Genomic DNA, 15425 nt, shown 5'->3' on the forward strand with positions numbered 1-15425 from the left:
TCCGTCTTTGTAGCAGCTGCAAAGGACTTATTCAGTTAGAGTGGGCAGAATAAAGTACAATATATATATAGTTTAGTAATTTTTTATTATTGTCAGGCAGCAATATGTTATACAACAATGTCTGATCCAGATTCCATTCGGGTAATGTAGTGAATGGCAGGACCAAGCATTCAAAAATAAATTGTTCTGTAGTAACATTTACAATTTCAAGTATAAAAATTATTAGTTTTGAAGGATTGAGTGAAAGTAACCATTTTGTAACTTAGATTTTTGTTTAATTGTTCAACAATAGCCTGGGTAAAACAGCTGGAAGCTAAAGTGGAGCCCTTCATGCTATAACAAAAAAGCTGATTCAGTTCACAGTGCATCCGTAGGAACCTGTCTTTCTCATCATAAGATTTTCTACTGTACGTATATTGTTCTCATTCCCTTAGTCTTTCAATGTATTCAACATATACAGGTCTGGTTGCCATTGTGGATGGTACAGATTGAATATCTTTTATCCAAAAAAATCAAGCACATCTAAAAATCACACTTTCTTTTAACCTTCCCGTAAAGGAAAGTGTTAAATTAAAAGCGGATGCGTTTAGAGTAGCTAAGAGTAGTGGGCGAGAAGAGGATTGGGAGAGGTTTAAATGTCAACAAAGAATGACAAAGAAGTTGATAAAGAAGGGTGGGATAAACTATGAAGCTGGGCTAGCGCTTAATATAAAAAAGGATAGCAAGAGTTTTTATAAATAAAAAGGAAAAGGCTGGCTAGGGTGAACATTGGACCCTTAGAGGATGAGAGGGGGGACTTAGTGGTAGGGGATGGGGAAATGGCTGAGGCCTTGAATAACTTTTTTGTTTCGGTCTTCATGGAGAAGGACGTGAGTAGTTTGCCGGCTGTTAGCGATGGAAAGATGGTAGGAGCGGAGGGTCTGAATGACATTATTGTTACTAGAGAGGCGGTGCTCGACAGACTGGAGGGACCGATTGTGGACAAGTCCCCAGGACCAGATGGAATGCATCCAAGAGTTCTGAAAGAAATGGGGGAGGTGATAGTGGATGCCTTGGTGATTATTTTCCAAACATCGCTGGATTCCGGGGAACTGCCGGAAGATTGGAAAACGGCTAATGTTACGCCGTTGTTTAAGAAGGGTGGCAGGCAAAAGGCAGGGAATTATAGGCCGGTTAGTTTAACATCTGTTGTCGGTAAAATGTTAGAATCCGTGATCAAGGAGAAAATAGCGAGGCATCTTGAGAATTGTTTGATAGAGCAGACGCAGCATGGTTTCGTTAAGGGGAAGTCGTGTCTGACAAATTTATTGGAGTTCTATGAGGATGTGTCTAGGGCGGTGGATAGAGGAGAGCCGGTGGATGTGGTGTTTCTTGATTTTCAGAAGGCGTTTGACAAGGTGCCTCACAAGAGGTTATTACAGAAGGTCAGGGGGCATGGAGTTGGGGGTAGGGTGTTAGCGTGGATAGAGGATTGGCTGTCAAATAGGAGGCAGAGAGTGGGGGTCAATGGGTGCTATTCGGATTGGCGGTTGGTGACTAGTGGAGTGCCCCAGGGGTCGGTGTTGGGGCCTCAGCTATTTACCATTTATATAGATGATCTGGAGGAGGGAACCGAGTGTATGGTGTCGAAATTTGCTGATGACACCAAGATTGGTGGAACGGCAAATTGTGCAGAGGGTGTGGAGAGTCTGCAGAAGGATCTGGATAGGCTGGGCGAATGGGCCAGGAACTGGCAAATGGAATTTAATGTTGGCAAATGTGAGGTTGTCCACTTTGGTAGGAATAATGGTAGGAAGGACTATTACTTACTTGGCGAAAAACTGCAGCAGGCGGCAGTGCAGAGGGACCTCGGGGTCCTGGTGCATGAGTCGCAAAAACCCAGCCTACAGGTGCAGCAGGTGGTCAGGAAGGCGAATGGGATGCTGGCCTTCATAGCAAGGGGGATTGAATATAAAAGTAGGGAGGTCTTGCTGCAGCTGTACAGGGCACTGGTGAGGCCGCAGCTGGAGTACCGTGTGCAGTTTTGGTCGCCGCACTTACGCAAGGGCTTGTGGAAACCTCCAGAAGATCCACAGACTTCACATTGTTCGCAAGCTACGTTTTTGTCAGAAATGAGAAATAGCTTCCAAATGTGTTTCCAAGTAAGGGATTTAAATTATTAAATTCTGAGACTATAATAATGCAAAAATAATCACCACATGTCATAGAATCATTAAACGTTTATGGCACAGGAGGCTACTTGAGCTATCATCTCTCTGCCAACCAAAAAACGAGCCACCTTACCTAATCCCACATTCCAGCATTTGGCCTGTAACCCAAGAGATTGTGGCATTTTAAGTGCATATCCATCTACTTTAAATGAGTTGAAGGTGTCTGTCTCTAGTACCATTTTCAGGTAATGAGGTCCTTACCTATAATACCCTCTTGGTAGTTTGTTTTTTCTCATCTCCCCTGTCTCATTTTTCTACCAATCTTTTAATTCCATCTCCCCTAATCACTAACTTCTCTGCTGAGGTAAATAGGTCCTTCCCATCCACACTCAGCCCCTCATAATTTTGTTAATCTCGATCACATCTGCCCCCAGCCCCCTCAGTTCTAAGGAGAATTATCCAGTCTTTCCACATGGCTGCATTTTTCAAGTACTGGCAATGTCCTTGTAAATCTCCTCTGTACCTTCTCTGGTGCATTTACATCCTTTCGGTAATAAGGTGACTGGAACTATACACAAGTTGTAGCCTGTAATGATTTGTATAGTTCCACCATAACCGCCCTACTCTTATGATTCCATAAACTGCTTTAACCATTTTATCTACCTTTTCTGCAACTTTAAGAATCTGAAATTTCACTTCAAGGTCCCTCACTCTCTCAACACTTCTCCATATGCTCCCATTAATCGTGTGCAATCCTTCGCCTTGTTTGACCTGCCCAAATGCATTACCTCACCTTTCACCAATTTGAATTTCATTTGCCACTTTTCTGCCCACCTGACCAGGCCATTGTTATCTTCCTGCAGCTAACCACCTCATTATCAGCTATATGGCCAATTTCCAGATTCCACTGTTCTCATAATTGCTTGTCATACAGATCATATTTATTCCTGCTAATCCCTAATACTTTCTTAATATACTCTCATTTTTGTTTATAGTTCCAGTATTAATTAGACATCTTTCTCAGAACATTGTATCAATACGAGTAGAAATAACTGTAGTTAAACCAGTTATTTCCTATTTTCCTGCAATTAGTAGCTCTGCTGTGTATATGTTTGTACTTTTAACCTACATTTAGTGTAATTTTTGGAAGTAAATTTATAAATTAACTAATCATTTCCACTATGACTCAATTTTCTGATTGTCTTGCTCCTTTGAAATTGGGGTGTTTAAATTTGGCCATGCGTCACTAATTAGCAGTGATGGCCACTGATGTTGATTTAAAATGTGACATTTTGACGTATGCAACCCTTAAAAATAAATAGTTTCATATGTTCAGATGGAACTTGCATCTCTCTTAAGCTGCAGCTATAGTGCAGTGGCACCTGTTTCCAATGATGAGTTGGCAGACCTGTTTCTCATTTCCATTAACCTTGGGCTAACCAACCTTCAGGTGCAGTGAGAATGGATGTCATTGCAAGTGGCTATCTGAGCATTCCAGATAATTTTTCACTTCATTGAGTAGTGCGGGTGCCTGTCTGCTTTCTAAGAATTTCAAGACGCTCCAGTCAAAGTTTTGGCAGTTGCATGTGGTCCAGTGAACTGCCTGAGAGCTTTTGAAATGTGGTTGTTCAGGCAAGCGGAGTTCTGCATGTGGTGGAGTTGTAGTGCACTTGGTGTAAGCTTTGTGGAGGTGCTTGAATTTAATGCACGTTAGTGTCAGATGGGACCTGCTACTCTACACCAATGTGGAAATTACAGCAGTGACTTTTTTATGATTAGTAAGGATGTAGTTACACCAATATTTCCTTGCTATTGGTGGGTTTGTATAAAACAAAGATATGAGATGGTAAAATCTAATTTACTTTTAATAATTCCAATCCTGAATTTGATTGCCCTGCAACATACAACTCCTGTGCTAAAGTTCTGTTGTTGAAGGAGGGATGTTACTGCCCGTGATCACTAATGACTGGTCCTTCAAATCTCAGTTTGAATTGTTTTGGAATCTGATTATGCATTTCTGAATCATACACAAAAAAATTAGGATTTGAACCTAAAGATTTACATTATGCCTTGTATGTCATTCTCTCTGTGCTATTTTGTATAATGATTTTGTGCTCTGTTAATTCCTGAAAGTTTAAATTATTTTGAAGACCCATGCTTTGATGTTTATATGGAGTGAGATCATTGCAGGGGAAATTCAATTTTACAAGTTTTACTTTGGATGTAAATTTTAAAATTGACATTTGAAATATATTTCTGGTTATACTTAAGTTCTTTAAGTGAAAATATGGCTTTGATTTAAGTATAAAATATGTTCATCATTTAGATCATTCTTTGGTTTATCTTTTGACTGAACAGTGTGAAAATGAGCCAGACTTGCATACATTTCCTTTTTAGTTAATTAGGGTTGTGTGAAATAGATATAAATCGGATGGATTAAGTCAAGGAAGTACTACACATGAATTTGATCCACAACCAGAAAATTACAGGAATTGAAATTCTGTTTTTAATTGCTGATTATCAGTTGATACTCAGTTGGTGGTCGAAAAACTGTTTTACTGATGAATATTATTTCTATTTGAAGGTGTTTTCTAAAGACTTGCACTACTTTTACAGTTGTTGAAGTGCATTTTAAAGAATCTGTGGCACTTTTTTTAAAGAAGAGAAAGGCATTTAGCCAGTGCGCTGACCAATTATGCTCCTTCCTACAGTAACACAAAAACGTAATTAACCAACCATTCACCTCATTGCTGTTTGTGAGGTGTTGTATGTAAAATAGCAGCCAGGTCTGACCACATAACTCCCAGTGCCCGCAAAGGGAATTCATTACGTACAAAGTGATTTGTATCATTTCTAAAAGCCATGGATTACGTGCTATCTAAATGATAGTCTACCTTTTTTTATTTACATATGCTATATTACATATTTACATACAGAGTGATTTGTATCATTTCTAAGAGCTACACTGCAGGTTTCAGTTTCCATGAGATCTGTCCTGCCATCATTCAGCCATATCTGCTGAGTCGAACTCCCAAATGAGAGGGAATCAGTGAAGTTTGCACAGCTCAAAAATGCGTGATTAATTTTTCCCCCAATATGGCATTTTTTCATAACACTCTTTGTTTTATGAAGCTTATAACATCTTTTTCTGAGGGATAAGTGGACATATCACATTTCACTGAAGGTTATCCATTCGTTTTTCAAAATTGCACAGATAAAATTGCAGTGCAATTGAAACCAATGTGAAGAATGTGATGCATTGTAAATATACTGCGAATTAGTGTGTGGAGCTTTTTTGCAGCATGCTGTGCAGTAATTCTAGACCACAGCAGTCTATAGCTGATAAAAGCAGGGCCATGACACAGACATCTGGTTTCCTCTTTGGAACATGGATAACACATTGTTCTTCTACCAACAAGAGTCAATACCTGGTCTGTTCTGTCAAGAGTTCTGACCAGATTTGAGGTTTTTGATCAGCCTCTGCTTATTGTTATTTTTATAATAACTCACATTAAAAGTTGCTGTAATACTAATTTCACAAGTACAGAACAGATACAACCTGGTATAAAGAGACTGTATTTTGATCTTTCAGTTTGTTCCACTGTGTTAATAATATTGCAAATTGAACTAAAATGCAAGCTTTTAATGGCTAACTTTGTTGTAAATTAAGGATTTCAGCAATATGGGTGAACTTTAACATATTATTGCACATATAGCTGCACAACTCTCCACTGAAGGTTAGAAATTTAATTCAGTATGATTGCTGAGGTTCATGCTGATTGAAAATTCAAATACTCTTACATGCTGTCACCTATTTTGGAATGTCAACAAACAGATGTAACATTTGCAGCATTTTTTGATTTTGCTTAAATCCCTGCACCCCGTTTGATCGTGAATAGTAAGATGAACATGAGTGCACTTAATTGTTTATGATTACTTATAAGGCATTTATTCTCCTCTTCTAGTCTCCCATGTAATTCACCTTCTGTGGGTGAAGAGTAGGTGATTTCCCAGGCTTCTGTCCCCCCCACCAGCTCCCCTCACTTCCTGCTCTGGAATTGGCTGGTCAGATTTGTGTGAAAGCTTTCCATCTGTTTCTCATCCTGTTTGTTCAGTCAGGGATGGAAACTACTTGTATAGTAATTTATAGACTTCAATCTGTGTTGTTTGTGGGAGTGAGTCAGCAAACTAATGCGTTGTACTACTGAATTGTCCTTTTCCTTAAATAGTATAATATGCTACTGATGTGTAACTGTACCATCTCCAATATTTACCACTGAGCATAGGTTTCATTAAATTATGCAGCTGTGTTTATGGATTTAAGACTGGAAAATAGGCTGACTCTTAAAATGAGGGAAAAAAATGAAATTTATATACATTTCCATGTTATTGCCATCTCCTATGCTGGAGGAAAAGTTGAGCTACATTGTTCTATTTAGATTTATTTAGTGTTCTGTAGATGTTATGCAGAAATACTAGGGGACAGAGGGTCTAGCATGAAGGAGGAACTGAAGGAAATCCTTAATAGTCAGGAAATTGTATTGGGGAAATTGCTGGGATTGAAACATGAAAAGTCTCCAGGGCCTGGTGATCTGCATCCCGGAGTACTTAAGGAAGTGGGCATAGAAATAGTGGATGTATTGGTGATCATTTTCCAGCATTCTATAGACACTGGAAGCATTCCAATGGATTGGAAGATAACTAATATAACCCCACTTTTTAAAAAAGGAGAGAAAACAGGGAATTATAGGCTGTTTTTAGCCTGATAGCGATGGTGGGTTAAATGCTGGAGTCAAGTCTGAAGGATGTAATAAATGCACATTTGGAAAGCGGTGACAGATCAGTCCAAGTCAGCATGGACTCATTATAGGAAAACTATATTTGACAAATCTTTTGGAATTTTTTGAGGATGTCACCAGTAGAGTAGGCAAGGGTGAACCAGTGGATATTGTGTGTCTGGACTTTAAAAAGACTTTTGACAAGGTTCCATACAAGAGATTAGTGAGCAAAACTAAAGCTCATGGTATTGGGGGCGATATATTGACGTGAATAAAAAACTTGTTGGCAGACAGGAAGCAGAGAGTGGGAATAAACGGGTCCTTTTCAGAGTGGCAGGCAGTGGCTAGTGAGGTACTGCAGTGTTCAGTGCTGGGACCCCAGCTTTTCACCATATACATTAATGATTTGGACCAAGGAACTGAATACAATATCTCCAAATTTGTAGAAGACACTAAGCCAGTGACAGTGTGTGCTGTGGGGAAGATGCTAAGGGACTTGGGAGTCATTGTTCAAGATTCTCATAAGGTTAATGTGCAGGTTGAGTTACAGGAAGGCAAATGCAACGTTAGCATTCATGTCACGAGGGCTAGAATACAAGAGCAGGGATGTACTTCTGAGGCTGTACAAGGCTCTGGTCAGACCTCATTTGAAGTTTTGTGCCCCATATGTAAGGAAGGATATGCTGGCCTTGGAAAGGGTCTAGAGGAAGTTCCCAAGATTAATCCCTGGAATGAAGAGCTTGTCATATGAGGAACGGTTGACGACTCTGGGTCTGTACTCGTTGGAGTTTAGAAGGATGAGGGGAGATTTTATTGAAACTTACAGGATGCTGCGAGGCCTGGATAGAGTGGACATGGAGAGGATGTTTCCATTAGTAGGGCAAAACTAGAACCAGAAGGCACAACCTCGTGCTAAAGGGACAATTCTTTAAAACAGAGATGAGGAGGAATTTCTTCAGCCAGAGAATGGTGAATCTTTGCCGCAGAAGTCTATGGAGGCCAGGTCATTGAGTGTCTTTAAGATAGAGATAGATAGATTTTTGGTTAACAAGTAGGTTGGTGTTATGGTAAAAAGGCAGGCATGGGGATGAGAAAAATATCAGCCATGATTGAATGGTGGAGCAGCCTTGATAGGCTGAGTGGCTTAACTTTGCTCCTATGTCTTATGGTCTTAAAAGGCTGCAGGGTGACTTGGACAGGCTGGCTGAGTGATCTGACTTATGGTTTTGAAGCAAGGAATTTCATTTATGAGTTACATAATTATTCTTCTTGTATCTGAGTGAACATTTAGTGGGGAAAGAATCCTAGGAAAGTTGATGACCATACTACCTATATTTATAAGGATGGATAATGCTAGGATATCTTTTTCATCAGTACTATGCTGGAGCTATGTTTTTCCAGAATAGATTTCGGTGACATTGAATTTATCTTTTTATGTCATTGAATTTATCTTTTTATGTCATTGAATTTATTTTTCATTGTCATGCACTCTGCAGGCCTATCTATTCATACCTTTAAACGTTGATTGCATTCAGTGTATTATTTTCTGGAACTGACTTTTATTTAAAAATGGACACTAACAAAACTGCTAAGATGGTTGTGAAAGGTCAGCTGCCTTTTTTCAATAAGTCTCTGAAAAGTTCCTGATTGAATAACCATGGGAGCCTCCCTCATGAATACCAAAATGAAACCTCTTTTCGGGGTTTACACCTGCTGTTTTTGTGGTTTACCCGGAACTCAAAATCTATAAACACCTATGCTGACTGACTGTGAGCTGTATGTTGAGCAAAAGAGAATTTCGGAAACCAGTTAATCAAGGTGGGTGTGAATAGCCAGCTTCTATTGTGTAGCAATGGCTTCAAAACTCCAAACCATTTTGGGTGGACAACAGCAGTTGATGATGTGACCAAAACCGACTTGTTTTATCTCAAAAAATCTGAGCGAAACTAGTCAGTCTACATGGAACATTAGCTAGAGGATGTAAACAGCAGAAATGGGCAGTAGACCCACGTCTTTTTAAACCTGGTGGCTGCTTGCATCTTATAAATCTTCCACCTGGTTCCTATCCCAAGTCCGTATGCACAAAAACTTGACCTCCTGGTAAGAAAACTACAAGTAACCAACTTTGAGATCTGCTGGAAAAGTCCATCCCTTTGAAGGGATCCTGCAACAAGGCTGAAATATGACTCCAGCTATTGAAATCACCAAGGCTACCCTTTCAGGAGTAAAAATGTATTATTTCAATGGTCCTGCAACATGTTTCGTCAGATGAACCAGTAATGTGACTTCCGAACTTTTCCTTCATTTGTAATTGGTAGAAGTGTGTTATCCTATGTAACTATGTATTTTTTCGAATGTGTGTGATCGTGCAAAACTTCCCCTGGTGAATGCATGAATAAATAATCATTTTTATTTAAATCCACAAAAGTTGATCACATACTCTGGTTGAGAAACGCACGTGCACTGATTATGAACAGTAAGAGAATAGAAAATAGCGGGAATAGGCCAGTTAGTCCTTCGAGCCATCTCTGCCATTCATTATGATCATGTCTAATCATCCAATTCAGCAGCCTGATTCCACCTCCCCTTCCCCATATCCTTTGACCTCCTTTGCCCCAAGAGCCATACCTAACTCCTTCTTGAAACATACAATGTTTTGTCATCAACTGCTTTCTGTGGTAGTGAATTCCACAGGCTTACCACCCTTTGAGTGAAGAAATTTCTTCCCATCTCAGTCCTAAAAGGTTTAGCCTGTATCCTTAGACTTTGACCCCTGGTTCTGGTCACCCCCACCATCAGGAACATCCTTCCTACATCCACCTTGTCTAATCCTGTTAGAATTTTATAGGTTTCTGAGATCTCCTATTCTTCTGAACTCCGGCAAATATAAAACTAACTAACTAGATCTCTCCTCATACGTCAATACTGCTATCTCAGAAATCAATCTTTTCTGCACTCCCTCTATAGCAAGAACATCTTTCCTCAGATAAGGAGACCAAAACTGCGCACAATATTCCACATGTGGCCTCACCAAGGCCCCATATTATTGCAGCATGACATCCATGCTCCTGTAGTTTAATCCTGTCACTATAACGGCCAATGTACCATTTGCCTTCTGTATTGCCTACTACACCTTGCATGCGTATCTTCAGCCACTGGTGTACAAGGATACCCAGGTTTCCTTGCACATTCCCCTCTCCTAATTTATAACCATTCAGAAAATAATGCCTTCCTGTTTTTGCTACCAAAGTGGATCCACCACCACCAACACGCCCCCCCCCACCCACCCCCTCCCGCGCGCACGCGCGCGCACACACACACACACACACACACACACACACACACACACACACACACCCCCCCCCCCCCCCCCCCCCAGCTTTGTATCAGCTGCAAACTAGGAAATATTACATTTAGCTGAATCATTCATATATATTGTGAACAGCTGGGGTCCCAGCACCGATCTGCAGTACCCCAGTTGTCACAGGCTGCTATTTGGAAAAGTTCCTGTTTATCCCTACTCTTTGTTTCCTGCCTGCCAACCAGTTTTCTATCCCTCTGAAAGCACTACCTCCAATTCAGGAGATTTTCACAGTAACTTCATTGCAGTGTTAATGTAAGCCTACTTGTGACATCAAATAAATAAACAAATTTAGTTAATTTTGCATACTAATCTCTTATGTGGGACTTTGTTGAAAGCCTTTTGAAGGTCCAAATAAACCACATATACTGGCTCCCCTTTTCAACTCTACTAGTTACATCTTCAAAGAATTCCAGTAGATCTGTCATGCATGATTTTTCTTTTGTAAATCCATGTTGACTCTATCCAGTTCTACCACTGTTTACCAAGTGCTCTGCTATCTTTAATAATGGGCTCTAAAATTTTCCCCATTGGTCTATAATTCGCTGTTTAATAGTTGCCTGAAACTGCCACCTATTTCTATGGTGTTCTGGCCACTATTTATCCTTCAATCGACATCACAGATTATCTGATCTTTATCACATCATAGACTTTGTGGGAGCTTGTTGTGCAAAAGCTAGCAAACCCATTTCCCACATTACACCCGTGACTTGACACACTTGATGGTTTTGAAAAGCGCTATTTGTATGCAACTCTCTTATTTAATTTTTGCCTTTCTACATCATGTCTTCAGTCCTTTATAAAAGCGCTGATTTGTTTGTGCATTCATTGTTCCTATCATTATTCATTCAGTATATAACTTGAACCTTGTTTGTTCTAATCAACAGCATGTTCATAATTTCCTACTAATCTTATTGTGTGAATATTATCTAGTACTGGAATGAAATGATATTTAACCTTATAGGGAGTTTTTTCAACCATCTGGTGTACGAAATGAGTAAAAGAGAGTAAGAAATTTGCATTTTTAGTACTTCTCCATTTAAGAGCATAAATTTAGGAGCAAGTAGATACCACTTTACTCTTCCAGCCATTTTTATTCAGCACTCTGGTGTTTTATTTTAATTCATTTTATGGAAAGTTGGCATCGCTGGGCAAACCAGCATTTATTGCCCATCCCTAGTTGCCCATGAGCTGCCGCCTTAAACTACAGCAGTCCCTGAGGTATCGATTACCACAGTGCTGTTAGGGAGGAAATTCCAGGATTTTGACCCAGCAACAATGAAGGAATAGCGCTATCTTTCCAAGTCAGGATGGTAAGTGGCTTCAAGGGGAATTTCCAGGTGGTGGTGTTCCCTGAAATCTATTGCCCTTGTCCTTCTAGATGATCATTGTCGTGGGTTTTGACAGTGCTGTCAAAGGAAGTTTCTGCAGTGAATCCTGTAGATGACACACACAGCTCCCACTGTTCGTCCGTGGTGGAGTGATTGATGGTGTAGTGCTTCTTGAGTGTTGTTGAAGTTGCACTTATCCAGACAAGTTGAGAGTATTCCATTCCACTCCTGACTTGTACCTTGTAGATGATGAACAGACTTTGGGAAGACAGGTGAGTTATTTGCTGCAGGATTCCTAGCCTTTGACCTGTTTTGGTAGCCACAATATTTATATGGCTAGTCCAATTCAGTTTCTGATCAATGGTGACCCCTCAGGATGTTGGTAGTGGGAGATTCAGCGATGGTAATGCCACTGAATGTCAAGGGGAAAAAAGCCCCATGCTATCCCAGAATATTTCTATGAATTTGTTGTAATAATCATGGAATTTGACAGTCAGTAATTGTAAGATCATACCCTGATTACTGTTCTGATAGCCACAGAATTGGGTCACTGGCCTGTCATGTGTGCACCATGGTGGATTCTGTTTCTGAAGAGAGAGATTTAAGACATTTTGACTGTCATGGGAATACTTGCATTTCAACTAAATCATGTTGTCCATCACTGATATAAATTATGCTGCTTCAGGAGACAAAACGGATAACCTGAAATATTTAAATTTCTCACTCATTACGATATAATGCATTTGCAAAATTTCACAGAAAAGTTGAGAAATCTTTAAGCCTTTTGTAATACAAGTAGACAGGTAGAAACAATAAACACTTAAAAGATCTTGTGCTACTGTGGCATCTTCTGTACTTCTTACTTGGCGTCTTGTTCAACAGGATAAAGAATTTTTAAAAATCAGTTCAATTGTAGACTTTCTGCCAGAAACTAAAACTGTGAGCAGAAACAATATAGAAATGATCTGGCTGTTTGTTTAAGTGCTTGTTTATTAATGTTTTATTTTTATTATTTGTCAACATTTATTTATTTGCTTTCCCATTTAAAAGACTGAAAATAAGATATTGGTATTTGCATGTTGATTCACCTTATAAAAGTGAAACAGTTGGCTTAAAAGAAGATCCTGTAAAGGCAAAAGAACCTATTTGGATTGATCAACTTTGATAGTTGAATGAGAATGCTTTCAAGTGGGCATCAATTATAATATATTTCAGTTGAAGTCATTATTCCTCCTCGTGGACATATTTAAAGGATTTCTTGACAAACTGCCTGTTCATTTGGTATAATACTTCACTGATCTTGTTTAAGTGAGAAATGTAGTTGACCCGACATTCAAAGAAGTTGACAAGCAAATGTTTTGTTATGGTTTTTTAGTGACACATTTTCATATCTTTTTCCATCTGGAGGGACTTGGAGACGGCAGCAGTGGGCAGGTGGAATCCAGATGTGCCCATCGGCAAAACTGTAGGTGAAGCCTCCATTTTTGTTTTAAATGTTCACTGAATTAAATCAAGAAAACTAGATGATGAAGGATGATAAACAGCAATTTCCTCGAGCAATTTCTATAATCTTCTCTATGCTTGAGCAAAGTTCAGGAAGTTTCCGATTTGTCACATGAAATCCAAGAATTTTTTTTATATTTCTTCTCTGGATATGGGCAGCGTTGACAAGGTTGCAATTGCCCATCCCTAGTTACCATAAGAAGGTGGTAGAGGACCTTTGAACTTCTGTAGCCCTACACATGCTCCTGCAATGGTATCGGGTAGGAAATTCTTAGATGAGATATATAGTCACATCTATCTGGCATACACTGTGGTCTTTGTGAGAATTTTATCTCAAATATTTGCTGGGGAGATTGGCTGACAGAAGTTGTAATTGAGGATTTGTCACAGAGACTGGTGAGTTCTTAAGGACTTGTCTGAATTTTCTACCTGTTCATAATGGCTAGTGAAAAGCTTATCCCACCATGTAAAAGCTGAAAATTTTGTCATTCATAATTGATTACTGGAGGAATAATATGGATATTATAGGAAATCAATAATAGTTGAATGTTCGTTATGTATTTGGCAAAGTGATCAAAGCCATTTCCATCTCTTTTAGTTGCACTATTTTTGTGGCTCTGTCTACACGAAATGCAAGTAGGAATATGGCAGCAAAGTTTAGTTTTGATGTACTATGCTGCAAATTGATGTGATGTTGTTTTGTCTGCCCAGAATCTGTGAAATAGAGCTGTGCTGCCAAAGGCTGATGTCATACACATGGAAGGGAAGGATCAGAAGGTTTCCCCCCCCAAGAATGCTTGAATATATCCTCACAGCCAATATAGCAAAGCGTTTGTGGGAACATGAGAGTAAGATGCTGGCCTGCTCATCTGATATCACCTGATGCACAAAAGTTTGGATGAACAGAAAATGGAGTTTCATCCTCACCCAAAATATTCTGATCTCCCTACAGTAAAATATCTAGATTCCCCCAAATGAAACCCTATTAATTGAAAGTTTCTAAACAAACAAAACATGCTTACAAAATATGTTTCACCAGAGACTTTGAAGGATACAAAATTCTTAGAGCTCGAAGGGATAGATGCAGAAAGATGTTTCCATGTGAGGTGGTGGGGGCGGGGGGAGGTGGTGAGAATTTAGAACTAGGGGACGTAGTCTAAGAATAAGCGTTAGGCCAGTTAGGGCCAAGGTAAGAAGGAACTTTTTCACTGGGAGTATGGTGAATCTTTGGAATTCTGTACCCAAGATAGATTTCTAGATATTAAAGATATCAAGGGATATGAGGATAATGCAGAAAAGTGGTGTTGAGCTGGAAAATCAACCATGATCTAGTTGAATGGCAGAGCAGACTCAAGGGGCCAAATAGCCTCCTCCTGCTCCTATTTCCTATGTTCCTAGACATTCCTAATTTACTAAAGACAACTGAGGAAATGTTTTTTCCTACATATAATTTATGAAACTGTGCCTTGAAATTCTTGGTTCAAGGACGGGTTCTGTGATATTTTGTTTAAGTATGACTGGCTACAAATTATCACCATTTATTGCTGGTTTTGAAGAAAGAAACAAGGTAGCAAGTTATTAACTTGGCAGGAATGGACTATTTCAGCTGTATGTTATTCTTCAGGATTGGTCTGGGAGTGTGGCGGTTTTCTCCTGTGTATCCAGAAGCTTAAGAAGTGAAGAGAGACAGTGCTGGCAATGTTTGCTCATAGAGAAGCCTATTCACTCAGTGCAAAGCTCTGTTGACTAGAGATTCCCAAGACAATACTCTCATGTTTACAAAGATAATAAATAAGAACCTTTTAATCACAATGCCAGAAGTGCAAGTATTGAAAAAATTGGGCTACAAGGAATCATAGGACCAGTATTAGTAAAATAATTTTAGCATCTGCTGTAAATTGCCAATTTTGTTGTCACAAAAGTTGTATTTATTTAGCCCTTTAACATTATGAAAACATCCTAGGACATTGCCGAATAAGATTAATGGACAGTTTGGAAGGTGACTGGCTTATTCAAGGAAAGTGTCTTGAGATTATTTTTAATTAAGGATTTAAGAACAGAGTGCAAGAGTATAATACCTGATGGATCTGCTATCGATATTAGGGAAGAAGGAGGGCACGTAAGTCAGAAAAGAGGATATGTATGTTGGAATGTAGGAATTAAGAAGATGTTGGATTGATTGAGTAACATTGTGGAGGAATTTGTGGTGATCTGAATGAGGATTTCACAGTTGATTTTTTTGGATCCTCTAAATGGGATGTGGTGTTTTAGATTAGTGGAATATGTATTGGTGGAATTGGTG

At 39.3% G+C, this 15425-nt stretch overlaps 1 protein-coding gene across 4 annotated transcripts in view; it reads left to right on the forward strand.

Annotated features, from left to right (window-relative positions):
- mtor (mechanistic target of rapamycin kinase) overlaps positions 1-15425 on the forward strand; it is a 283244-nt gene that overhangs the window by 142966 nt on the left and 124853 nt on the right. For 3 of the 4 annotated variants that reach the window (XM_080215404.1, XM_080215406.1, XM_080215405.1), the window contains exon 29: positions 12996-13085. The exons of the other annotated variant lie outside the window; for it this stretch is intronic. In XM_080215404.1, coding sequence (XP_080071530.1) covers positions 12996-13085 — 90 coding nt within the window. The remainder of the gene's footprint in view (positions 1-12995; positions 13086-15425) is intronic. 4 annotated transcript variants of the gene reach the window in all.

The sequence above is a fragment of the Carcharhinus amblyrhynchos genome, chromosome 30 (genome assembly GCF_965287045.1).
Source record: "Carcharhinus amblyrhynchos chromosome 30, sCarAmb.v2.hapA, whole genome shotgun sequence".
NCBI classification, from domain to species: Eukaryota; Metazoa; Chordata; class Chondrichthyes; order Carcharhiniformes; family Carcharhinidae; genus Carcharhinus; species Carcharhinus amblyrhynchos.